This window comes from Vipera ursinii, assembly GCF_947247035.1.
Source record: "Vipera ursinii genome assembly, chromosome: 1".
NCBI classification, from domain to species: Eukaryota; Metazoa; Chordata; class Lepidosauria; order Squamata; family Viperidae; genus Vipera; species Vipera ursinii.
Window position 1 is genome coordinate 325,712,120 of NC_139512.1, and position 27,613 is coordinate 325,739,732.

A 27,613-nucleotide genomic window follows, 5' to 3' on the forward strand; every position below is an offset into this window, starting at 1 on the left:
GAAGAAGCCTACTCCCAAACATTCTGACACCAAAAAGGTTAAAAGTAAAACCAAAATATAACTGGTCAGTCAGAGAGACAAATAAAACCTAGAAAAATCAAACTCTGAAGAATCAATCAGGAGGGAAAAACTCCTGTCCTGTAGGCTTTTCCAAAAAGGATAGGAAAGCTCAATTTTTTCTTTTGTACCTCTATCTGGCACTGGCTAAAAGCCAGGTAAGAACTACACTCTAATCCATTGCAATTTTGGTTAGAGTTCAGGAATTATCTAACTAGTAGCACACCTACTAGGTTTTCCTAGGGAGTGTGGAAGCATGTAGAAGAAATTGGGGATGGGGAAGATTTAGGGACTCCTGCTCAATGAGATCAAAAGGACCAATCTGCTAGGTATATACAGTATGTGTAATCATACCTCATTATACATATCCTGCAGTTTAGAACAGCGGCCCCCAACCTTTACAGCTTGGTGGGTGGCAGGGGAGAGGGGAACCGGCCTGTGTGCCATACTGTCGCTTGTGTAAGTCGAGTTGCACACATGCGCCAGACCGCCACTTGCATGGCGGGTTAGGGTTGGCCTGGTGGTAGGCCGCAGTGGGGACCCCTGGTCTAGAACTATACAAGTCATGGCCATCATCTCTGTGACAACTTTTCAAATATTTCATTTATTTTCTTATTAAGGTCAAACCTTCCTAAATTCTTAAATTTCTTTTCATAGGAATCACAGTTTAAGTTGGGCAGTCTTATAAATCTAGTAAATAAATAAATATCCCTAAAAGGTAAAGGTAAAGGTTCCCCCGCACATGCGTGCTAGTCATTTCCAACTCTAGGGGCCGGTGCTTATCTCCGTTTCAAAGCCAAAGAGCCAGCACTTGTCCGAGGACATCTCCGTGGTCATGTGGCCGGCATGACTAGACGCCAAAGGCGCACGGAACGCTGTTACCTTCCCACTGTAGTGGTCCCTATTTTTCTACTTGCATTTTTACGTGCTTTCGAACTGCTAGGTTGGCAGAAGCTGGGACGAGTAACAGGCGCTCACTCTGTTACGCGGCACTCGGGATTCGACCCGCCAAACTGCCGACCTTCTGATCGACAAGCTCAGCGTCCTAACCCACTGAGCCACCACGTCCCTAAATATCCCTACTCACCCCTTTTAATATTCTTTTTGTTTAACCTGTTCCAGTTTGCCCTGAAACAGTTTGTGTTATCCAGAATTGAATCCAAAACCAAAAGTTAGATTTGACTTTTATGTTACTTGAAACCAATATTTTTAATTTTACTATTTTCATAGCATTGTATTGCATAAATCAATTCAAAATATGACATTCATACACTTTAGGAACAACATACCTGCATCCATCAAGGCTAGACTTCCACCACAAACAGAAGCCATTGATGATGACCCTAGGGACAGAAATTGTAAGCTATCCCTTAATGCATTGTCAATTAAACTACGTTTCTAACATATATTTACAAATGAGTAGCTTTCCCAGTAAGAGTCAGTTTGGTGTAGCAGTTAAGGAAATCTATCAAAACCAGAGATTGCCAAGTTTTAGTTCCTCCTTAGGTACAAAGCCAGCTGGTTGATGTTGGGTCAGTTACTTTTTTTCAGAGCCTGGAAACAGGCAATGGCAAAATACCAATGAAATTTTGCCAAGAAAACTGTAGGGAATAATCTAGACAATCACCAGGAGTCAAGACTGACTTGAAGGCAACCTTCCCCCTCCAAATGTTTCCCAGTAATATGAAGAAAATTCATAACTGTTCATCAATTTTTAATTTCTATCTCCTAGATGTACGGTAGATACAGTCATTCTAGATACAAGTAACAAAGTAGTAATCCCAAACCTTGATGAATTTCAGAAATTTAAAAAAAAGCTTGGAATAAGAGCTGAAGTATAAAGGCCTTAAACATTCATAAACCCTATTTTTACCAAAATCACAATGAAATTTTCTACTAGAGATAAAAAAGGCTACAAACCCCTTCTCCCAAATCCTAGATTGTTACTAACAGATTATAGCAAAATATATAAAAAAGCAAATACCATTTGATTCTAAAACTTCTGAAGTAACTCTTATCGTGAAAGGGAATTTACTTGGAATCACTGGTTTCAAAGCCTTCTCTGCAAGTGCACCTACAGGTAAAAATAATGTCATGAATACAAAGAATACTTAATTTCAATATAAACATTGAGTTGCCTAAGGGTTTACTTACCATGACCAAGTTCTCTCCTATTTGAACCTGAAACTCTGCCAATCTCATTAGTTGCATATGGAGGGAACTACAAAGAGAAGGAAGACACTTTAAAACACTAACAGTCAGAAATTCACACATGCTATTTGAAATAGTTTTCAGAATTTAGAAATTATTTTAAGTGATTCATTTATTCTCACTGTTCTGAAGAAAAAAATTGGCTCTCACAATCAAATATAAACAGAATAAGCATATCTAATCCACTGAAATCAGGCTAAATGTTATTAACACAATAGTTAAACTGCAAAAATATCTAACATCTACTGCTTGAAATAACTATAATAAATACATATATGCATCTATTTGCAATCCTATGTAAATCTGTGCAATATATCCACATATAAACAAACACACATACACACACTGTAGATGCTATTTAGGAACAACCTAAGGGTTATTTCATAAAAGCCCTTTAATAAGGGATCAGTTGCACAAAATATTCTCTTTCATTTACAAACAAGAGAGGGTATAGCAACTTCTAAATGGTCGTATACAGATAGTCCTCGACTTACAACCACAATTAAGCCCCTTTCTGTTGCTAAGTGAGGCATTTGTTAAGTGAGTTTTGCCCCATTTACAACCTTTCTTGCCACAGTTAAGTGAATCGCTGCATTTGTTAAGTTAGTAACACAGTTAAGTAAAATTGACTTTGCCAGAAGATCGCAAAAGGTGATCACATGACCCCAGGACACTGCAACTGTCATAAATATGAGCCAGTTGCCAAGCATCTGAATGTTGACCACATGGGTGCCGCAATGGCCTTGTGAAAAATGGTCATGTCACTTTTTCCAGTGCTGTGGTAACTTTGAATGGTCATTAAACTAACTGTTGTAAGTTGAGGACTACCTATATCTGACTCTATGTTTCGACTGGATGTTTTTATTGCTGTTGCCCAAATGTAATCTACCTCTCCCAAAACTTCTCAATGAATTCACAATTTAGCCCAATATCTGATTTTACTTTTATGGTTTACGGCTTAACATTAGATGGACTTCTTTAAGTGGGAACCCAGACAAGGTTGTTTTAAGTGGGAACTCTAGAGGTAGGGGTTACTTGCAGTATAAATTAATTATTTTTATTCCTAAAAATATTCAAAGCAGAGTAAAACATTAACATCTCATTAAAAAGTCACAAACATATCACAATACTTCCAGCAAATGCAACTTAAAAGTACACAAGCACAACAGCCTGAGCATTATTACAATACAGCTGGTCTTCCTACAGAAAACTCTGGAGTTCCCTTGAGATCTGAATAAGCTTTTGACAGAGGAATTTTCTTTTTAAGAAAAGCAATGTGGAATCAGCCCTTAGTCCAAGTACTGAAGTTTATTGATTAGGCATACTTAAAAATATTCAAGTGAAACAAAGAAAAATATCATACCTCATAATGAAGCATAAAGTTTTTTTCTTTTATTCCACTAAAATAGAAATAAAAAGTTATGTAGATCTTAATAAGCTGTATATAACTTAATCAATCCATGTTAATAAAACTATCTACTTTGCCCTCTCTCACAAACAGAGACAAAACATGAAGTCAGGATTTAGAGCAGGAGAAACCTCATTTTTCCAAGCATCTTTCCCAAGACATAAATTTCTGCAGAATCCTTGAAATTTTCAGAAGCAGTTTATTTTTGTAGTAAGTTTAGCTTATAGCAATGTATAATAAGTACATTACTAATAGAGCCCTTTTTCTGATTAGACCAACCTGTTTTCAGAACTCAGAAACTAATGTGATAAGCCAGTACAAAGTTATATTTTTAAAACTAAATCAGCCTAAGCATGATCTGTCTTTTATAAGGAATTGTCTGGAGAAATGGTTTTATGCACATAAACTGTGTACAGTATGTGACCATGTATGCACATATTGTTTACAGAAATGTGTCTGAATTGATATTTTAGTCAGTTTTTCTTAAGATAGTGAATAATGTTTTGAGCATTCTGACAAGAAGGCTTGTCTGTTCACAAAAATGACTGGAACAGCCCTTCACGGAAAATTAATTTATAAAAAAATGTGAAATTGTCCATCATCTGCCATTCCAGAATGCTGGTTTCAAACCCGTTTTCTCTGTATGGAAACTTGTGAAGAAAGCATTGGACTGCAATGAATCCACTTTTATTTTATAACAATGGCCAGAAAGCTTATATTATGTTTAGAAGCATTCTTATAAATACAATTATTCTAGGAGAGGATCTTTTTTTGTTACAACTTCTCATTTAAAAAATAAAAATAAGAAAGAATAGGGAAGCTTGTAGGAGCAAAGGTTGTTGAGAGGCATATAAGCATTCAAGTATCATAAACCATTGTCCTATATTAAGCCAGAATTCTTAATTTATAAACTAAAACAATGGACCTGAAAAAAGTGACAACTGGTTCTTACACTTACAACTGTTGCAGCATCCCCACAGTAATGTGATGAAAATCTGGGTGCTTGGCAACTGACATGTATTTATGATGGCCATATCATCCCAGGTCACCTTTTGGGACTTTCTCAGCTGGCTTCTGACAGGCAAAGTCAGCGGGGAAGTTGGATTTGCTTAATGACTGCCTGAATCACTTAAAAACTGCAGTGGTTCATTTAACAACCATGGCAAAAAGGTCATAAAATTGAGCACGACTCACTTAACAATCACCTTGCTTATCAATAGAAATTCTGATTCTAATTGTGGTCCTTGTCAAGGGCTACCTATATTATGAATTAAGATGATGTGAAAAGACAGTCCCCATGGTTTGTAAACAATATAATTCATAGCTCAGTGACAGGTGTAAAACAAGCTTCCATTTGTTCAATAAATCATGCTGAAGAGAAATTTTAGTTTAGTATGTGAATCCAATCATTGTATAACATCTTAAATTTTAAATTGCAATATTGCAATTTATTATTTTATCTATTCCATTTAGTCTATCTTGTCTTCAGTTAAAAAATACTTATAAAGGTAGTCCTCGACTTACAACCATAAATGAGCCCCAAATTTCCACTACTAAGCAAGACAGTTGTTACAAGTGAGTCGTGCCTCATTTTATGACCTTTTTGCCATGGATGTTAAAAAAAAATATCTCTGAACTTGTTAAATGAATCACGTGGTCATTAGGTGAATCTGGCTCCCCTCCCCATTGACTTAAAGTCTCTAAGAAAGTTGCAATGACAATCCCGGGATGCTGCAACCATTGTAAATACATGCTGGTTGCAAAGCACTTAAAAGTTTGATCATGTAGTCCTCTTCACCTTTTCCTCTTGTACCGCTCTGCCTGTTCCTTTAAATCATAGTCCTTTCTTCAGGCAGGGATGGTTCGCAGACGCCTGGCTCTGCTCCAGGAAGTTCGGAGCAGAGACGACGGCCAGCTGGGAGCAACCCAGGCTTCGGGGGAGTTCGATCCTTCAGCCGCCCAAGCTCCAAGCTCAGGCGGCCTCGGAGAACTCTACCCCTACCTGGGGCCTCACCCCCTCCTCTTCTCCCGAGGAGGGGGCTTCAATTTCGCCCGAACAGCTGATCGGCGCTGTTTCGGGCGAAAAAACAAACAGCTGAGCCGCGGGCAGCCAGGGGAGGCTGTCTTCGGCGCCGCGCCGCCACCGGAACTGTACTCTCTAACTTGTTGGACTTTTTAAACTTTAATTGAAAGTGCGTCATAATTGAGGATTAAAAGATGGTGGCTAAACCTCCCTCTAAAACTCTTCGGAGTGGAGGATCCTCGCCGGTGCAACAATCATCACTACAGGCATTGCATCCTCCTGAAGTGCTGACATCGAAGGATTTGCGAGATACCTTGGATAAACATGCCCAGGTACTTTTGGAATCAATTAATCAATCAATTGCTGATAAATTTGCACAGATGGAGGAGAAATTGGAGAAATTTGAGGAAAGAATGGAAGAGAGGATGGAACAGAAGTACAGCGTGATGAAGGTAGACATTTTGACTTCAGTGCATAAAGTGGCGGAATGTGTGGAAGATTTAGATGAAAAAGTGGATGATTTGGCTCAAAGGAATGCTATACTAGAAGTAAAAGCACGGGAGAATGAAATTGAAAGAGGCAAGTTGGAAAGGGAGTTAAGCCATGCCCAATATTACCAGATGCAGTTTGCTGTCAGAATTAGAGGCTTAAAAGAGAATGTTAAAGAAGATTTAAAGCAGCTGATCTCTGAGGCTCTCGAAGGGGTATTGAACCAGCCAGCATCTGAAATAAGAGCAGCTATGGATAAAGTGTTTCGGGTGAATTCATGGATTGCCAGACAGAGAAAGTTGCCTAGAGATGTGGTGGTTTATTTTGCAAAAAGAGAAATTAGAGATCAAGTTATACAAGCTGCCTATGATGCTAAGGTTGTGATTGCTGAACAAGAAGTCTTGGTTTTAAAAGAAATTCCTCCAAGGATTTTAAGGGGAAGAAAGGACTATACATTTCTTGTGCAAGAGCTCAAGCAAAGAGATATAAGGTTCAGATGGGAGATTCCAGAGGGGCTGATGGTGATGTATGAAGGTAAAAGGTATAGGCTGATTACTGTGAAACAAGCACGTGATTTCTACAATAATGTCTTAAAAGCAACCCCATTAACGCTCCTGGAAGCTGGAAAGGGATCTGGAGAAGAAGAACAACAAGAGGAGGAAACAGAGGAAAATGGTGCTGGAGGAGATCAAGCTACAATCTCTTTGGATGATCCTGGAGAGCAAAGAGTGACGCGTGCTGCTTTAAAACGAGCAAAGAAAATAAAAGAACAAGATCAGCAAAAGTCTTCAGATTCTTCACAACGCATTCATAGCCAAGCTGTGGGAGGAGCACGGCCTAAAGTAACCAGTCCTATCAAAGCTGTGGTCCAAGAGCTTTTCGGGGATATACATGGCAACTAAATTTTTAACCTGGAATGTTAATGGACTAAACTCACCGCAGAAGAGGAAGAAAGTTTTTCAATATTTAAAACAATTTAAGATAGATGTTATATGCCTGCAAGAAACGCATATTAGAGTTTTGGATCAAAAGTATTTATTGAACTCGAGGCTGGGTACGCAATTTGTTGCTTCTGCAGAGAATAAGAAAAATGGAGTGGTTGTTTATGTTAAAAGTGCCTTAACAGCGGACCTAATTGAAGCAGATAAGCATGGAAGATATGTTATGATCGAGCTGTTGTTTGAAGGTAAAAAGACGCTTTTAGTTGGATTATATGCTCCAAATCAACAACAAGCTGACTTTTTTAGTTTACTTCATACAAAGCTTACCCAGTTGGATTATAAATCCTTTATTTTTATGGGGGACTGGAATGGAGTTAGGGATGTACAGTTGGATAAGGCTGGAGCCTTTAAGCGCATTCCAAGTCACGCTAGACTGCCTAAATCTTTTTTTGAAATGATGGATGACCTGGAATTGCGAGATATTTGGCGTGAGAGACATTTGCAGGAGAAGGATTATACATTTTATTCTGATAGACACCAATCTTTTTCGAGGATTGATTTTATTTTGTTGACTAATGATTTTCTTTTGAGAACTAAAAAGGTGAAAATCTGCGCAAGAATTATCTCTGATCACAGTCCAGTGTGGTTGGAGATTGATAAGGAAAGAGGAGATAGACGCTCATGGCGCGTAAATGAGAATTTGTTTAGAAATCAGAGAAATGTGGAAGAATGCAAACAGCGGATGAAGGATTTTTTTGAGATGAATATGAATAAGGGTACCTCTATGGATATGGTTTGGGATGCTAGCAAGGCCTATATGAGAGGGGTGTTGATATATATGAATAATAGACATAGACGTGCAGTGGAAACTAGAAGGAAAGAACTGGAGAATGAAATAAAGGAAAAAGAAAAGGCTTTGATTTTGAACCCAGAGGAGGTGAAGATCAAGGAGGCTATTAGACTGTTACGAGGACAATTTGATAAATTAATGGCTGATCAAGTGGCGACCAATCTGCGGTTTGCTAGGCATAATACTTTTTGCAATGCTAATAAGCCAGGCAGATGGTTGGCTTATAGACTGAGGAAAAAACAAAGGGCATCTAATATAGATAAGATTGAGTATAAAGGAAGGGTTGTGTATCAACAGAATCTTATTAAGGATGCCTTTGTGGATTTTTACTCGAAATTATATACTAAAGAGGACATTAATGCAAAAGATATTGATACGTATTTGGAGAAGGCTAGCATCCCGGTTCTTACGCAAGTACAAAAAGAGGGGATTAACCAACTGATTACAGAAGAAGAAATTTTTACAGCTATTAAGGAATTGAAGGTGGATAAAGCACCAGGCACTGATGGCTTGACTGCGGCCTATTATAAAAACTTACAATTAGAGATGATAAAACCGTTAAAGGAACTGTTCCAGACAATCCAGAGGGGGGGAAAGGTGCCCCCGTCTTGGAGAACAGCTTTTATCTCTTTGATTCCGAAGGAAGACCAGGATGCTACTTTAGTTAAAAATTACAGACCGATATCGCTTTTAAATACAGATTATAAGATATTTGCTAAGGTTTTGGCTAATAGACTGATGAGGGTTCTGCAACAGGTGATTCATGGGGACCAAACGGGGTTTATTAGTGGAAGACAAATGAAAACTAATGTGAGACATATAGTTGATGTGTTAGAGTTTTTGGAAAGGCACAACCAGATCTCTGCTGCGCTAATCTTTTTAGATGCTGAAAAGGCTTTTGATCAATTGAACTGGCAATTTTTGTTGAAAGTTTTAGACAAAATGGATTTTGGGGAAAATTTTTTACAACCGATTAGGGCATTATACCAAAAACAAACTGCCCGAATTATAGTTAACAATAGTTTGACAACAGTATGTAATATTGATAAGGGCACAAGGCAAGGGTGTCCGCTATCGCCCTTGTTATTTGTATTAACATTAGAGATATTATTGGTTAAGATTCGGAATTCGGAAAAAATTAAGGGGATACAAGTTGGAGATCAGGATTACAGATTGAGAGCATTTGCAGATGATCTGGTTGTTACAGTGACCCAGCCAGAGAACTCTGTTGTGGACCTGATGGAGATAATAACACAATATGGGAAGGTTTCTGGATTTAAAGTAAATATACAGAAAACTAAAATTTTGGCTAGAAATATGACAGTTTCGCAGAAGGCTCTCCTAGAAGGATTAACTGGATTTGAGATTGTTAAAAGGGTTAAATATTTGGGGGTGATTTTGTCGCCCTCTAATACAAAGCTATATAAAAATAGTTATGAAAAGTTATGGGGGAAAATTCAAAAAGAACTGGAGAGTTGGGAAAAATTGCAATTGTCTTTGTTGGGACGGATTGCAGCAGTGAAAATGAATGTCCTGCCCAAATTTTTATTCTTATTTCAAATGATACCGATTCTTAAGAAAGACTCTAACTTGGAGGAATGGCAGCGTGGTATCAATAAATTTGTGTGGGCAGGGAAAAAGCCACGAGTTAAACTTAAGATTATGCAGGATACTCGTGAGAGAGGTGGCCTTAAAATGCCTAATTTTAAATTATATTATGAAGCTGCTGCACTAGTAGGAATAAGTGATTGGATTAATTTGACACAATCGAGGTTATTAAATCTTGAGGGCCATGATCTGTTGTTTGGCTGGCATGCATATTTGTTGTATGATAAGAAGGTAGATACTGTGTTTAGGATGCATATTTTAAGACAGGCATTGCTGAGAGTTTGGAAGAAGTATAGACATAAGTTAAGCAGCAAGATACCATTGTGGGCAATCCCAAAACACGCAATAGAAAATATACATGCTGGTTTCAAACATGATGAGACTACTTACAAGGAAATTTTAAGTTTGGAAAGGAATATTTGGTGCTTGAAATCATATAGTTTCTTGCGAGAAGAGAAGGTTGTTCAGACTTGGTTTCAATATATTCAGTTACAGGCCAGGTGGAAAGAAGACCAAAAAAATGGATTTGCAACGATTGATGAAAATTTGATAAAGCAAATTAGAAATCAAGGACCAGCACATATTAAACGGATATATCTTGCATTGATAGAGATCGATTCAGAAACAGAGCTTGTTAAGGATTGTATGATAAAATGGGCCCAAAACATTCAGGAAGTTATTACAATGGACACGTGGGAAAAGATCTGGGTGAGGAATGTAAAATTCACTCAAGCTCAAAGTCTAAGAGAGAACTTTTACAAAATGTTTTATAGATGGCATCTAGATCCTAAAAAGCTTGCAAGTATGTATCCGAATTATCAGCCTAAATGTTGGAGGTGTGGTGATGAAGAGGCAACATATTTTCACATATGGTGGACATGTAAAAAGGTCAAGGCTTTTTGGATAAAAGTCTGGTGGAATATGCAGAAGATTTTTAAATGGAGGATAAAGTTTTGTCCGCAATTTTTTTTGTTGGAAATAATTGTTGACGCTACAGTTGTGGACTCTAAGCTGATGTTGAATTTAGTTACGGCAGCAAGACTTTTGATAGGTCAATATTGGAAGAAAGAGGAACTGCCGACTATACAAGAGTGGATTTTAAAGGTTTCCGACTTGGCAGAGATGGCGAAGATTTCGGCCTATTTGAAAGATTACTCGCAAGAACATTATATTATGGAATGGAGAAAATGGATTGAGTTTATCCAGAATAAGTATAGGGTCAAGAAGTTTTATCTAGCATTTGAATAAGTCTTCTTTCGTTTTCTTTTTTCTTTTTTTATTTTGTCTTCTATATATATTTAATAATGCTAAGTTTTGTTTGATCCTATATAAGTTAGAGAGTGATGGATTTTAGAATTTATAGTTGTTAGTATATGGTTGTTTATGATTGCTTTTTTATATATATATACCTTGTATTTAGCTCTGGGAAGTCCGGGGGGGGAGGGGGGTTGGGGGGAGGTGGGGGGGGAGGAGGGAGGGGGGGAGGGGGGGAAGGGGGGAGGTAGGGAGGGGAGGAGGGAGGGGGAAGGGGTTTTTTTAAAGGAAAACTGTATTTTTAAAACTTTTCAATAAAAAAAAAAAGTTTGATCATGTGACTGTGGGGATGCTGCAATAGTCATAAGTATGAAAACGGGTCATAAGTAAGTTTTTCTGTGCCGTTGTTACTTTGAACAAATGGTTGTAAATCGAGGACTACCTGTAATGCTTAATAAAATGTAAACATAAGGCTTGCAACTAAAGACATAGTATCAATTTTCAAATCAATCAATTAAACATTAAAATTCTGATAAAAGTGATCCATCTTCCCAGATTTTCTGAATGATGAGAGATCAGGGAACAAAGTGAAATCCTTAGGGTAAAATGTCTCACTGACTGTGTGGAATAAAGAAACGGTTCTTCTCCATGCCAGGCAGATATGCTTTGGACAAAGAGGAGCCTTACCAAAAGGGCCTCTCCTGAAGATCTAAATGGTAAAACAGGTTAAGCTACAAGGATTATGGTTCCTCCAATATTTAATAATTTAGGAATTTCAAGTTCAACACAGCACATCAACAGAGGAAGTTGCCAGTCCCAATTGTGGTTGCTAAGTGAGGACTACCTGATAAGCAATTAGATGAGCCCGCAAACAGCAAAAACTAAACTAAGCTAGCAGTGTGAAGAAGGTGAAAGGAAAATATACAACGGCACATACCTGAGTACTGTTGTGATAAGATCTGATTTAATACTTGATTCTAACGAATCAAATGTAACTGTACAGAGGACCTAAACATTAGCCAAAAAAGAAGTGGTATGATAAAAACATTTCTATTTGAGGAAATTAAATTCTTTAATAAAAATGATAGTAACACAAGACGTTTCATAAATTCAATGAAATTATGTTCGCCCTCATTTCAAATGTTTCTGAGCTGTACTTGTTTAAGATTATACTACAAGAATAAATGCTGTATATTAGAAGTTTCGATCAAATATGTAAAAATCAACCAAACTTATTTTTCAGAAGGAAAAAAGGATAAAAATATGTATTCTTTTTTACCAGTTTAAGATCACAGTCTGATCAAACATAGTGCTATTTTTAACTATTCATATACAAGAACCTTTTCATTCATTGACATGCATATCTCATAGAATGCAATTTTAATAGCAATGCAAATCAAAGCCCTCTAATTTCATATGCACAAGAAAGTTAGGGATAATATTACATACAAAGTAGCAGTCAACCTATTTCAAAATTTCAAAATATTGTAGTCACTTAAAATCATAAATTTTGTTTTAACTGCACACTAACAGTATACCACTATTTGCAGTGTATGATTTTTTTCCTTCTAAAACATAGACTCGTGAGTCCCAGGGCATGAAAGATTTTTCAAATGATGATGATAAAGCTTTAAATCTTGTTCATATAAAGCTTTGAGTTTTGCTGCAGATCATATCCCCCTTTTAATGCTTTTAACAGCCAAGCCAACAAACAGAAATAAATACGGATTTTTTAAAAAATGAAGCATTTAAGCAATTTTAAATTTATAATATTAAAAAAGGAAGTTAATACCTGTGTTTGTCCCCTTTGAAATAAAGCTGAACCATGTAAAGTTTTAAACAAGTCCACTTCACAACTGATATTTCTAAGTGTAGTGAAATCTCTACCATCGCATCTAGAAAAATAAAGTTAAAAACAAATAATTTTTCTTTCCAGTCTTATTTCATGAACTCAAATACAGAATGCATCCTTTGATTTAAATCCAATAGCAGTGTTACCTGTTAGAGCTGATACAGAGTAGGGGAGAAGCTTTATTACAGTATCTCCTGCTTCTACTATTTCATTGATATGTACATACTGGCATAATATTCAAATATAGGTCCAACTAAAATAGGCTGTCAACAGTTCAGATCAAATCAACTCATTGACACATATTTTTTAAGTTTCTAATCAAGTATTACTTCTCGAACATATTGTCAAATACATTTTTTTCTGGTTCATCATGTACATGTTGTCCTGTTAGGGATTCTATTCTTATTGGCTCATGTACAAGGCATGAGTTGTTTCAAAACCTATCCCACATTTTGCCTATTAGCATCATTTGAAAATAATACCACTTAATTACAATCAATTCCACATTTACCTTCGGTATTCATTCATGATAAGATTTCTAAAGGTTTCCTTGGTAACAACATTAAATGATTCCATGATTTCATAAGAATCTGCCTCTGGAAACTTTTCTAGGGGTTAACATAGAAGAAAAATTATTTTCTCTCACTTAAAAAATTAGTGAACAGCAGCTATTTTAGCAACAAAATAATTAGCATGATTTTATATCTTTTTCTTTCAGCAGATACAAAGAGAACAGCTTAGTAGAAATGAAAGCAACCAAACATGAAGGAAAAGATATGAGATACATGTTTTTTTATTATCTACATCCATATAAGGTATCCGTAGAACTATGAGTTTGGGTTTCACTAAGATGGTAGTCTAAGTATTTATATATATTGTACAAAAAGAAAAAGTCCAGAGATAACAAAATATGGAATATTCATCTTCTTTCTCACTATTTTTTTTTACGTCCAAGGAATGAGAACATTCAATCAGACTAAATCCTGTAGTCTGCAGTACTACATTGCTCAGACATTAGTTCACCACCTTAGTAAAATCTCGGTTAATTTAGGTTACTGACATATCTGTGAAAAAGAATCTGTGCCTTTTTTGCCCATTAAACATAGATCTGTACACAGTCTTTCCAAAATATATTTCGTAATATGCATGCACATGTAAAACAATTATTAATATATCTGACCTTTAAGCTGTTCTTCTGTTTCAAGCCTGATTTTGTTGATAGCTTCATCTCTTGAAATCTAGAATGCAAAATGTCTATGTAGTTGTTAAATTTATATTCTATCTTTCTTTCATCAATAGTGCTCAAGATAGCAAAAGATAAGATACAAAATAGAATTCAAACACAAAATCCCATTTATTAAAGTGAGAATATATAATTAAGAAAAGAATCGACCAGTTCAAAATCACCCCAGAACCTTAAATGTCTTGCTGAAGGATAATACATAGGCAGAAAACACAACTTCATTTGCAGGTATTCACGTTCTCACTAGGCTAGAGGAATGTCTAAGAGTGGCAGGGAATTTATCATGTACAAGAAAACCATGTTCAAGACAAAAAAAAAATTAGAAACAAATTGTATAGATTACTTTAAACTCATTGCAGATGGACTAGCAGGTTCCAACCTTCGATGTGGACCAGGGAATTGCCATTGCAAGCTTTTGAGCCAAGCGTCAGTAACCTGATAATTCCAATCATGATTATGTATCTAACACTACTATGGGATACCAAAAATAAATTGGAAGTAATAAAAAAAAATGGCTAAATCTATGGAGTTTGCACTCTCCTGAGATATGGGCGATTTTAAAATAAAGTGGGGGACTTGTTTTAAATTTTATCAAATGTATATGGTACATAGACTATGGATAACCTGGAGTATCTTTGCAGACAACAGTGGTCCCTGGACCATAGCCCAGACCATGGCCTGGGAGCGGTCCTGCTTCATAAGAAGAAATGTGAACTGAAACTTTATGCATTTGTTAATACTTTCATTTATTTTCTCACAAACATGGATCTTTTTCTTGCTGCCACATGCAGTTTTGCTAAAGAATTGCTGCCAGACGTTATGTTAATTAAATTTTTACGCTTGCCCAATTCCGAGTGATTCAGTGTTTTGAATCATCTTTTGTCTCTTGAAGCTAGATCAGTACATAGCCCTATTGGGATGGAGAAAGAAAATCTAGAAGGGACTTTGCTGCAACTGATTACATGAATGCAAATACTTACTTTATCATGTGTGAAGTCTGAAAATACTGCTGTGACTTTTTCAGATGCAAGTCTTTGCAGAGGTGGAGGAAGAAGTGCAGAAAAATAAGTAAACAATGTAGTAAGTTCATACTTTAATAAAAACTTCATTCATATTGTGTATGTTGAATTTTTCTACTGCTTTGAATGAGTAAACTCTCAAATCTAAAAGTTTGCTTTTAATTTACAAAATATGCTTAAGTGAATTTTATTTGAATTGCAGGCAATAACAAACTTTCTCCCAAACATTGTCCATATTTAGCAAAGCAGTTTAGACTATGCTTGCTGTTTCCACTCAAAATGAGTATTTAATATTAAGAGTAGACTTTATCATGTGCTTTGCTTTAAAAAAGACCCATTTGCCATTTAATAAATGTTTGGTTTTACTAAGCACCCTTTCTCATCATTAGTCTATTTAATCAAAGGTTTCTGTACAATAATCCAGCAAGTATCCAAACACCTGTGTTTAGAGCACAAAATGAAGAGTATATACTAATAAGACCTATTATATGTATTTGAAATCCAAAAAATCAACATAGTCTAGCAAACAAAATCTTCTCAATGTTATGTTGAGGGAACTGAACACAATTTAGAAATGTAGCTTCATTCTTTGAAATTAGGAAAGGAGCCAGGAAGAGACATTTTAGTAAATCAGGGGTGTCAAACTGCCAGCCTGTGGGCTGGTTTCATCATACCGAAGCCGCACCCATCCCATTGCCGGAAATGCAAAGAGTCGTGACACATTGTGACAAGTCACGTGATGTGGTGAATTTGACACCCATGTAGTAAATGAACTGATTGTGATAACTTTCAGGTGCAGTATACTCTAAGCCAGAGGTCCCCAACCCCCGGGCTGCGGCCCACTACTGGGCCATCACTTGTTTGGAATCAGGCTGCACCAGTGGCTGGCCGGCGCATAGCTTGACTTTTGCGACTAGCAGGTGCACACATGTGCACAGCTCGACTTGCACGATCAGCTGGCTGGTGCACATGTGTGCAGCTTGCCTTGTGCTACCAGTGACCTGTGCGTGCATGCACACACAGCTCAACTTGCACAAGTCGCAGGCCAGTTCTCCCCTCGCCATGTCAAGCCGTAAAGGCTGGGGACTCCTACTCTAAGCATCCCTCTTTTCCACATTTCTAAGAATGTTTTCCATACTTCCAAAGACACAAATTGGTATCTAACCTGGATTGGGAGATAATGGAATATTGGCAAAAAAGAATGATGCACATTTGGCATAGTCAACTTCAGGCTGAGATCAAGTAGAACTCAAGAGCACAAAAGTGCTGCCACTAGTGACTTGACTTTATATAACCTTGTAGGTGTTAGGACACCTTTCAAGATGCCACATGAAGCCTTATTAAGAATATGATTAATTTAATTGAAAGAGTGCTAAATGGTATAAATTTCACGACCCTATAAAATACCTGCTTTACTAAACATTTTTAAAAAGCTCGCCTGATTTGCTTTTAAATTATTATGTAGGAATATATTAAACAGTACATAAGCTTCCATTTTTTTCTAAGTTTGTTTTTTATTGAAACATATTTTGTTTCATAGCTGTAACATTTCTGCAAATTGCACATCTTCAGAATTTATCCCATCCAGTTCTACCTACGTTTGTTAAGTGTATGTTCAAATACAGATGGTCCTTGAGTTACAATCACAACTGAGTCCAAAATTTCTGTTGCTAAGTGAGTTTTGCCCCATTTTACAACCTCTCTTGCCACAGTTAAGTGAATACCTGCAGTTGTTAAGTTAGTGGCATGGTTGTTAATTGAATCTGGTTTCCCCATTGACATTACTTGTCAAAAGGTCACAAAAGGTGATCACATGACACTGCAACTGTGATAAATATGAGTCAGTTGCCAAGCGTCTAAATTTTGATCACATGACCACAGGCATGCTGCAATAGACATAAATATGAAAAATGGTCATAAGTCACTTTTTCAGTGCTGTTGTAACCTCGAACGGTCATTAAATAATTTGAGGACTACCTGTATAAAATGGGATTTGAAGAAAGTATAATATTTTTGTGCCGCTTCAGTCATCTGACATCAGGCAGCATGTTTGGAATATCTGTGCAACAATTATGTAGCTACAGTTATTTTTAAGTAAGAAAGACTACAAGAAGCTAATGCACATTCAATTACGGTTCTCCAGATCCCTGTGTCCACACTTACTGTTGTGCATATTTCACAATCTCCTCAGGAGCAGTGAATAACTTCTGGTCAGTTCTCTTTTTGATTTTTTGCTCTCTTTCCAGCTGCTGTATGCCTTGAATGATTTGCTGGGTATGCTTCAAACCTACTTTGATGGCATGGCAGAAATCCTGTTGCAGGATGTTGTCTGCTGCAGCTTCCAACATAACTATTGAATAAAATTGAGAGGTGGTTAATCACTCCAACAGCCTTCAGTATGAAATAAACTAGCTATTAACAAAATTTCTAAGACAAAGAAATGGCCAACCTATATTATGTAAAATGGATCTTAATGAATTAAGATTCACACATACAGTATGAAGACTTAACTGCTTTGCTAAGAAGAAATCTATCCTATTTCACTTAGCTTTTTCTGCTCTGGCTTGAAAACACTACTTTAGAACCTTCCTCAAATAACTACAAGTTAAACTGAGTCACTGGCGAACAGCAATAAACGTCAACAAAAAATACCTAAGTCCATACTTCAGACAGCTAGCTTCTTTGGAAGATTTTTGAAACTCAGAAGTATTAAGTATTTTATTTAATGAATCTATATGGCAGCCCATCTTGCAAATGCAACTCTGGGTGGCTACCAAAACCCAGTAAAATAATAACAAAATTAGCAAAGAATAAACAAAGTGTTCTGGGGATAGTTTATCTTGAAAGACAACTGTAAAAAAGCACTAAATGCTTACTAATTGTGACAAAAAAGTACTAATTGGAAGTAGGCAGTCAGGGATGAAATTTAGTATCTAAATTTAGATTTAGTATCTAAAAGTGTTTAGAGACTTTCAGACTGAAGAAAAGTGACAAAATATCTTCAAACATATCTTTCTGGGTTAGTTGTCAGGGTTGGGGGTGAGTAGCGCAGTACAGTATTGGTTTTCTTCTTTCCCCCATTGATGGTTCCAGTCTGTTGATTGGGAACTACATGTTGTGATTCAGGGTCAGCCTGTGGGTTCGACAGTTGGGTCGGACGACTCAGAGGAGGAGGGGGGTGTTGAAGACCTTGCTGAGGGGGTTGAAGATCTTCCTGATGATAGCCCTCAGGCAGGCCCCTCCCACTTGGTCACCATGGAGACCCAGCTGTGTGAGCCTGACAGTGTGGATGAAGATGACCCACAGCTGGCCCTGTTCAAGGACGCCCGACGCAAGAGGCAGTCAAGAAGGAGTAAACAGAGGAAGGCAATGGGGCTTCTCGGAAGGAGGCAGAGAAGCCACGCCCTGAACTCTTTATAAGGGGAATGTGTGGGGAGGGCTGGTTTGCTGAAAGCAACCGCTTGGATAGTGTTTCAAAGCTTCTGTATCTTGGTTCGTGTCTTGTTTGTTTTTGTAGTAATAAATTTGGCAGACGTAATTCCAGCCTCTTGCCGTTTGTAAAGGGGTTGCCTTTTCTGCAGGGCCGGTAGCAGGCTGGTACAGAACACTACAGGTCCTGCCCTCAGCCCCTACACTGTGGGATGCCACAAGGTTCTCTTCACTCCTATTCAACATCTACATGAAGCCACTGAAAGAGGTTAATGGTAATCATGTGGTAAGGTATCATAAGTATGCTGATGATACCCAGCTGTATATCTATACACATGGTGAAGTAAGCAATGGTATTGACATCCTGCCTTGGTCCTGGAGAATGTAGAGCAGTGGTGGCGAACCTATGGCACGGATGCCAGAGGCGGCACTCCGAGCTTTCTCTGTGGGCACCCGCACCATGCCCTAGAGGTGGCAACTGTCCCTCTTCAACCAGCCGCCTGCTAATTCACCAAGATCCCACGTGGCTGAATGCATCCTGGCACAGCTGGTTTCCCTCCCCCCATCCCGTCTCTCCTGGCCTCGCATGCTCTCCTTTTCCCAGGTACGACCCACTGCATCACCTCCTCAGCTGTTGGCCGAACATCCATCTCAGAGGCAGCTTCTTTGAACTGCTGGTGACGGGCTGTGGAGCCCCAGAGTGTGCCTGTCGAGGGGCCGGCAGGCTGTGGCTACTGATGGACACCGTTGGCCCCCATGCGTCACTGGCCTCTGTGTGGGGGCTGATGCTGTCAGGCAGCAGCTGCCCCAGCCCTTGCCTTGCCCCATGGCAATGGCACCCCCACCCTGCCTCGCCTCACCCCACAGGATGAGTTCCTGCTCACCGCCCCACCTGCCAGAGACCTCCTGGAGCTCCCCCAACCCTGCCCACCCCTCCACAGGTCTCCCTCCCCAGAAGCAACGTTGAGGTGACCACACCCACCTTGGCCACACCCATCCAATCTTCCATGACCACCACAGCCACACCCACTCAGTGGGCCACGCCCACCTGGCACCCAGCGATAAATAAGTGGGTTTTGGATTGCAGTTTGGGCACTCGGTCGCTAAAAGGTTTGTCACCAATGATGTAGAGGTTCGGAAGGGGAACAACAAGCTTTAACTCAACTCTGATAAAATTGAATGGATGTGATGGAATGTGTCTACAAAGAGGACGGTGGCGTGATGGACCACAGTGCAGCAAGTTTCCCAGGACAGAGGGAGCACAGGAGAGGGGGTGAGACAAGAGGCAATAAAGTCCAGAGCTGGATCAGAGAAAGAGATTTAGGACAGTTATTCCCTAAAATCTCTAATTATTTCCTCAGTACTATACATTTAGTTTGGCAAGATTCTGTCTATATAGTATGAGCAAATAAAGAACTGAACTTTGGCTGAGCTATATCATTTTTGGACTGAACCTGGCAACGGCTTTGGGGACCACAGGAACTGAGAATTTATCATGGATAGGGCTGGACTACCTATACAGAGCCAATGCACAATCTGGAGACCCTTCTGGATTCAAGATGACTGCTCAAGGAAAAGGTTGCTGTCGTAGCTAGAGGGCCTTTGTACAACTTTGGGTTGTGCACCAGCTATGACCATAGCTGGATTGGGAAGCCCTACACTGTCACTCATGTCCTAGTTGCTTCCCACATTATTGTAACACAGGGGTGTCAAACTCGCAACATCATGTGACGTGTCATGACGTAACTTTTTCTCCATTTCTGGCAATGGGGTGGGTGCAGTTTCGGCATGACACATGCGGCCCGTGGGCCAGCAATTTGACACCCCTGTTGTAACACATTCTACATGAGGCTGCCCTTGAGGAGCATCCAGAAATTTCAGATGGGTGCAAAATGCAGTACATTTCATACCCCTGCTCTGCACAACAGTTCAAAATACACATTATTTCTATAATCTCATATAATTCTGATATGGGATTTATAATTTCGAAAAACAAAATTTCATTTCTTTCAGTTTCTGGCAAAAAGTCCAAAAGGGGTTTCCATGTAGAAATAAAATTGTTCAGTCTTTTTTAATCAAAGCTAGCTAGTCCTCAACCTACCACCACAATTGGGAACAGAATTTCAGTTATAAATTGTGACAGTTGTAAATCAATGTGCCTGGACCTGATTTTATGACTTTTTTTATGGTGAACATTAAGCAAATCATATGGCTGTATGTCCACATCATGTAATTGTTAAGTGAATCGTATGGTTGTAAAGGTTGCAAATGTAAGCCAGTTGCCAAGTGACCAAAATGTAGTCATGTGGCTGCGGGCGAAGGATTTTATGACATGTAGAAGTGCTTTAGAGGCATAAAGCACTTCTGAGGCCATCATAAGTCCAAATGTTCATTAAACAACCAGCGCCAAGTCAAGAACTATCTCTATATGCATATTGAACCACTTACCAATTTGGCTCCGAGGGGCTCCAGAAACCACTAGATTCAAAGTACTAGAAGCCATTTCTTTTCGAGTGGGATTAACAACAACTTCTCCATCAATCATTCCAACTCTTACAGCTCCTAAGAAGGTACTCCATAAATTAAGATATTCCATCAGTTATGCAAATCAAATCAAATACAAATCAAACAATAAAACCAATAATTTGTGAACCTTTTCAATGTTTTTGAATCACAAAAAATACAGCTTAGATAATAATGTGCTACTTATCAAATTTGCTGCTTCAAATATTTTGCTTTATTGAGCAAATGTTTTAAAAGCTACACCACAGACAATTCCCACACAGTGCTTGTGTCAAATTCATCAAAGAAAGGAAGGAAAGGAAATAAGGGATTTTTTTTGGCTTAAATTTGGGAGGATATTAAAAAAATAGTGAATATAATGTATGAGAAAAGCTACATACATCTCTGGTGCATCTCTGGCACTTGTTTACAATCAGATTACGGTGACCTAGAATGTGGAAACACAATCTCAAGTGCTAGGACTGGAAGTAGTCATGAACTTTTGATTGTAACTCCCAATATTTAATTTTTTAAAAAATATGTATGTGGCATATTTTTTAAAAACTAAATAATAGCCTAAAATATCATCTGTACTTACCAATAGGTCCATTCCATGGAATGTCTGATAATGCAAGAGCTGCGGAAGCTAAAAACAGTGAGATTCATTATTTGAAACTGCTTATGATATTTCACTAGGCGTACTTATTCCAGAGGGGAAAAAGATTTTTTAAAATTCATTACCTGCATTAATTGCCTGTACCTCAGGACTGTAGGCATCATCTACAGCTAGAAGATTACAAATGATCTGGCAAAGGAAAAACAAATAATACACTTTGAGTTAACAGTATTGAATAGTAAATTTCAATAGCTTGGCAAACGGTTTAATACTGAGCAAGAATGTATCATGTCTCTTTGGTTGTTTAATGCATTTATAGACAAATGGATAAGGAATACTTGAAATGAGTTAGAGACATATTGTCTGAGAGAACCGAACTGATGTACAAAAATATTACATAAATTGTAAAAAAAAAATAAAGTGACTAGAAGCATGACAGAACATTCAGTGAAGATGGAGAAATGAGCAAATAATTTTAAGAAGTACTCTTTCTTTGAGGAAAACCAAGTTTTTACTAAACAGCATTGATACTGTCCAAATCACAAGAAACTAGGATAAAATGCTGCATATTTTCACTCATATGATTAGGCTTATTTCTTCTTTCATCTCCTTGAAGTCCCTATGCTTTTATCTAATGAGAAACACATTAAAGAAAAATGCTCCTTTGAATTGAAGCTGGTTTGGGAATGCATTAACACATCCACTAAATTTCCAAAGCTTTGGAGGGCACAAAAAAGAAAAGGAAATTGTTCCTTGCCAATTCCAGCAACAAAACCAATTCTATAACAGAAAAACAAATTGGATTCTACATTACTAAGCAGCTACTTAGCACCAATATTGCACTATTAACTAGACAGAAAATTAGAAGTGACCAAAGCAGCCTACCTGTGTATCGTAACAGTAGCCGGCTGGAAAAAGTGGTCGGATTGACCGATCTGTAAAAATATAATATTTAAAAATATATTATATTTATACAATTTTTAAAAATTGTATAAAAAAACCCAGAAAATTAATTAATTTAAAAATGCTCGGATCATGTATAAAGGTAATAACCTTGCAATATGGCTTTTATAATAAAAAGTTATTTTAGTCAAATATTTTCCAGAACTAGGCTTGTTGCATTTATTTATATGATCCACTACAAGTAGTCCTCGATTTACAATCATTCATTTAGTGACTGTTTGAAGTTATAGCGGAACTGAAAAAAGTGACTTATGACCATTTTTCACATTTCTGACCACTTCAGCATCCTTATGGTCACGTGATCAAAATTTGGACACTTGGCAACTGGCATGTATGCATGATCGTTGCAGTGTCCCAGGGTCATGAGATCACCTTTTGTAACCTTCTAATTAATAAGCAAAGTCAATGGCAAAGCCAGATTCACTTATTTTAGGCTCAGCTGTGGTCTTATGTCAAGGACTACCTGTACTTTACTTAAAAATAAGGAGCTGGTTGTTTATTTCTTCTTGACAGAAAAACTAATCATTGTTCAATGATATGATATTTCTTGTTGATGGATTTTAAAAACTTTCTCAACTGGTTTATTAGAAGAAATTCTGATTTATCATTCTAATATTTTAATGTTTTATATTCACATTTTTATCTAGTTGTAAGCTGCCTAGTCACTTGATGGTGAATTCGGCAGCACATAAATTTAAAAACAAATAGAATAAACTTAGAATAATGTTCTAGAAGCCAAAAATCACATGTTTATTAAAATAGCATATTATTTCATTTTTTGTGCAGACTATTGTTAAATAACAAATAAACATCCATATAAAAATAAAAACTCAGATTTTGGGGGCTATAACTCCCAGAATCCTTTGATTATGGTGGTTTACATTGATGAAATCTAAAATATCTGACAACCCATCATACTATCTCTGTAATAGCAAAAATAAAATGAGCATTATCAATAACATAGATCAGTCCCAAGAATTCCAAAATGTAAATCGTAGTTCTGCTATTAAGCAAGAGTTTACTCCCTCCAAAAAAAAGGAAAGGAAAAAGGTGTTCATTTCCTACAAATAATGCCTCTACTGTATTTTGTCCATATTAAATTTCAGCTTATTTTCCCCCATTCACAAAATTGCTTCTAGATACTAGCTCAAGAATTCCATTGCTTTTAGGAAAAAGAAAATATGGAATAAGGCTCCTTGTCACATCTTGATTTCTATTGGATGGCTTCCATGTACATTTTCATCAGATACAGAAAAGCATAAAGCATAAAAAGAGCCTTGGTGGAGCAGTGGGCTAATGCCTCCTTAAGTAACACCAGCTGCCTGCAATCAGTGCAGGTTCGCATCCCACCAGGCTCAAGGTTGACTCAGCCTTCCATCCTTCCGAGGTAGGTAAAATGAGGACCCAGATTGTTGGGGGCAATTAAGCTGACTTTGTAATAATGCCGCTTGGGGTGTGTGTGAAAGCCCTAATATGCAGGCATATACATAGAATGAAGGCTACTGCTAAGCTTGTAAGCCGCCCTGAGTCTTCGGAGAAGGGCGGGATATAAATGGAATTAAAATAAATAAAAAATAAAGAACCTATTAGTACAGGTAGTCCTTGACTTACAACCACAATTGGGACCAGAATCTTGGTCATTAAGCAAAGTGACTGTCATGTGGCTGCTTCACTCAATGGCTGCAATCCCAGCAGTGGTTGTTAAGCAATCTTGTGGGTGGTTAAGCAGATGGAGACCCAGGGTGCAGGATGCCTCATGGGAGTGGGAAAGACCCTGGGAAGGTAGCTGCAGACTGTGCATGACTTCTCTCTCTACTCAGAGATGCGTGCACTCTCACACCCTCTCCTGAGGCATCCCATGCTTCATAGCTCATTACTGCTTCTTTGCTCTGATGCTGAAAATCCTTCCTGCTGAAATCAAGTATGCTAAAGCTCCACACGCGTGGCTGCATAGGAGCAACAGGAATTTGTTGGAATAATTTGCAAAGGTGCCTCATATCCCAGCAAAGAAGCATGGGGGTGGGGGTGGTTTGCTTTCCCCAAACATCCAGCTGCTGCTGCTACATGGTAACAGCTTCTTTCACCTCTCTCCAAAGAAACAGCACGCGTGCTTTTAGCATGGAAGGCAAGAAAGGCACAACAAAGCAGGAGGGAGCCTGAGAGGAAAAAAGAAACAAAACTCCCTTCTCCTCCTGTCTTTTTCTCTTTGCTCTCTGACCAATCTCCCTCCCAAACATCTGGAGAAAGTACGTGACTAACTTTTTATCAAATGAAAATATCAGTGGTTTGAAATTCAGATTGACACCGTGATTGAATCATGTCACCCATCTTGCTATCCAGAGGCACTGGTTATGTGCTAGTATTTAGTATGCCAGGTAAAATGTATTAGTTTGTTCTGACCATCACCTACCAAACCTTAAAGTAGAAAACAAGTAGCAATCCATCCATAAGGACTTGTTCTAAAACATAATATAGCTCTCTTGAACAGACGTCATAAGTGCCACATTAGATACCGAATAAGTGTATCATTTATTAATCCAATTTCATAGGATATAATTAACTGAATATGATCCAATCCAGAACTGTTTCTACAATTTGTCTTTTAAGAAAGCCAAGACTTATAAATAAGACTGTTGTTGTTGTTGTTGTTAGCTGTGAAGTTGTGTCTGACCCATCGCGACCCCATGGACAATGTTCCTCCAGGTCTTCCTGTCCTCTACCATCTTCTGGAGTCCATTTAAGCTCACGCCTACTGCTTCAATGACTCTATCCAGCCACCTCATTCTCTGTCGTCCCCTTCTTCTATTGCCCTCTATCTTTCCCAGCATTAGGCTCTTCTCCAGTGACTCCTTCCTTCTCATTAGGTGGCCAAAGTATTTGAGTTTCAACCTCAGGATCTGGCCTTCTAAAGAACAGTCAGGGTTGATTTCCTCTAGGACTGAATGGTTTGATCGCCTTGCAGTCCAAGGGACTCGCAGGAGTCTTCTCCAGCACCATAATTGAAAGGCCTCAATTCTTTGCCTGTCAGCCTTTCTTATTGTACAACTTTTACAGCCATACATTGCAACTGTGAAGACCATAGCCTTGACTATACGCACTTTTGTTGATAGGGTGATGTCTCTGCTTTTTAGTGTGTTGTCTATATTTGCCATGACTACTTAATGTTTATTCTGCATACCTATTAATCTGCTTGTAAGAATTTCATGGTCTGTAGTACCCAGTTCTCTTCTCAAGTAATTGGTAGGTATTCTTCCTACAGCAGCACTCTTTTGCCGATAGTCAACCTAATGCAAGAAGAAACATTTTGTTTTGAATTTTTAAGACAAGGTAACATTTTATGTAATGAATCAGGAATAAATATTCCAGTTTACCTTATCTATTCAGAACTATGAAATATTTTTCAATACATCTAAAAATCTTACTATTTTGACAAATGTTCTGCATTATGACCAAATGTTATACAGGTAGCCCTTGACTTACAACAGTTCATTTAGTGACTGTTCAAACTTACAACTGCACTGAAAAAAGTGAGTTGTGACCATTTTTCACACTTACGATCATTGCAGCATTCCCATAGTCACATGATTTACATCTGAATACTTGACAAATGGTTCATATTTATGACAGTTGTAGCTTCCAGGAGTCATGCAATCCCCTTTTGTGACCTTCTGACAAGAAAAGTCAATGAGGAAGCCAGATTCACTTATCTGTTACTAATTAACAACTTTAGTGATTCAATTAACACAGCAAAAAGTCGTAAAATGGGGCATTTAACAAATTTCTCACATAGCAACATAAATTTTGGGCTCGATTGTGGTCATAAATTGAGGACTTTCTGTAGCATTATGCTTGGCATATAATATTTTAGAGCTGTTTCTTGAAATACGTACCACCAAAGGCAGGAACTGAGATTGAGAAGGTTTTGTTTTACTGACCGCTGTCACCATCACTGCTGTATCACCTAGCTTAATTTAAACATACAAAAAACAAAGGAAACCGAGATTAATCATGCTAACTCTATTCACAGGATCTATTATATTTTTAGGATAAAAACCAGCCCACAAACTGCTCAATGGTATGAACAAAATTATTTCACGGTGAATACCTTAACTACAGCACAACCATCAGCAAATTTGGCTAGTTTTCCTGAAGATATTTCCAATTTCCTAGAAAAGGAAGAACATAAACATGTTCTTAGCATCCGTTCATCTCAATCCAACATCTTTTTAATTCTACAGAAAATACTGGATGCAACAGAGAATTTCAAAGTGACAGGAAGAAACATATTGTACTCCATCCAGCCTGAAGTAATTCTCCATAAATAATAAAAACAACAACACGCAAACAGCCCAGGGAAGAAGTTCAACCTGCACGTGGTCAGAACCACTTGAGCTACTCCGAAACTTAACTAGGCTTTGGAAAGATTCTCCAGCGGTTTATCAACCATGCGCAGATTTTCCTATTGGGAGGGGGAAAAAGACCCCTCCCTTGATAAGGAGACAGCCTGTCTGTCTTCTCTTACTTGCTTCCAACATCCACAGTCATCGCTACAGAGGTGGCAGGAGAGCTATTAAAGCTTGTCGTCGAACTCAGCCGCGTAAGGCGAAGGCAGCCGAGCCCGCTCAACCGAAGACCCATAGGGCCTACTTCGCGGGAGGCTGCTATCACAGCAGTCCCCACTGACTTCGTCCTCCATCTCAGCCACGAACAGCAAGCAGCCATAACGCTAAGAATCGCCCGGCAAGGCACTTGCTTCCCATTAAGATACAGCTGATTGGCTCTGCGCAACAAACTCGGTCGCCATTGGCTGCTGTGGCGTGCACGTGCGGGTTAGCCGGAAGAGCTAAGGAATGGAAAGAAGGGGGACGGATGGAAGTGGGCGCTTCCCGCGGTTCAGTTTCGATTCCCAGAAGGAACGGCGCAGAGGTAATCGCTCGCCCTCTAGCGGTGGGGGTTTCCTCGCAGTTCGCTGCTTTAAAAGTCTCTAGTCTAGTACGCGAACAAACTCCTGTTGCGCTTTTCCTGTTCCGGGAAGGCTTGTCGGAATCCGAGTTAGAGCGTTTTTGAGTAACGCTTTTGTTTGAAAGATGGAATTAAACTACCTGGCATCTCTGAATGAACCATGACTTAGATATTAAGACCACGTGT

At 38.3% G+C, this 27,613-nt stretch overlaps 1 protein-coding gene across 2 annotated transcripts in view; it reads right to left on the bottom strand.

Annotated features, from left to right (window-relative positions):
• The window catches only part of PNPT1 (polyribonucleotide nucleotidyltransferase 1), a 40,515-nt gene extending 13,244 nt beyond the window's left edge, over positions 1–27,271 (bottom strand). Inside the window, exons 1-18 of one of the 2 annotated variants that reach the window (XM_083377828.1) lie at positions 26,988–27,271; positions 26,571–26,631; positions 26,356–26,430; positions 25,644–25,749; positions 22,388–22,437; positions 21,628–21,691; positions 21,485–21,532; positions 20,833–20,946; positions 17,119–17,305; positions 14,917–14,968; positions 13,874–13,931; positions 13,205–13,301; positions 12,634–12,736; positions 11,779–11,849; positions 3,632–3,668; positions 2,212–2,278; positions 2,042–2,131; positions 1,347–1,400 (exon numbers count right to left, since the gene is read on the bottom strand). In XM_083377828.1, the coding sequence (XP_083233954.1) occupies positions 1,347–1,400; positions 2,042–2,131; positions 2,212–2,278; positions 3,632–3,668; positions 11,779–11,849; positions 12,634–12,736; positions 13,205–13,301; positions 13,874–13,931; positions 14,917–14,968; positions 17,119–17,305; positions 20,833–20,946; positions 21,485–21,532; positions 21,628–21,691; positions 22,388–22,437; positions 25,644–25,749; positions 26,356–26,430; positions 26,571–26,631; positions 26,988–27,187 (1,534 nt within the window). In that variant the 5' untranslated portion in view covers positions 27,188–27,271. The remainder of the gene's footprint in view (positions 1–1,346; positions 1,401–2,041; positions 2,132–2,211; positions 2,279–3,631; positions 3,669–11,778; positions 11,850–12,633; positions 12,737–13,204; positions 13,302–13,873; positions 13,932–14,916; positions 14,969–17,118; positions 17,306–20,832; positions 20,947–21,484; positions 21,533–21,627; positions 21,692–22,387; positions 22,438–25,643; positions 25,750–26,355; positions 26,431–26,570; positions 26,632–26,987) is intronic. The other variant, XM_083377829.1, reaches the window with a different exon arrangement.
• Between the last annotated feature and the right edge of the window lie 342 nt (positions 27,272–27,613).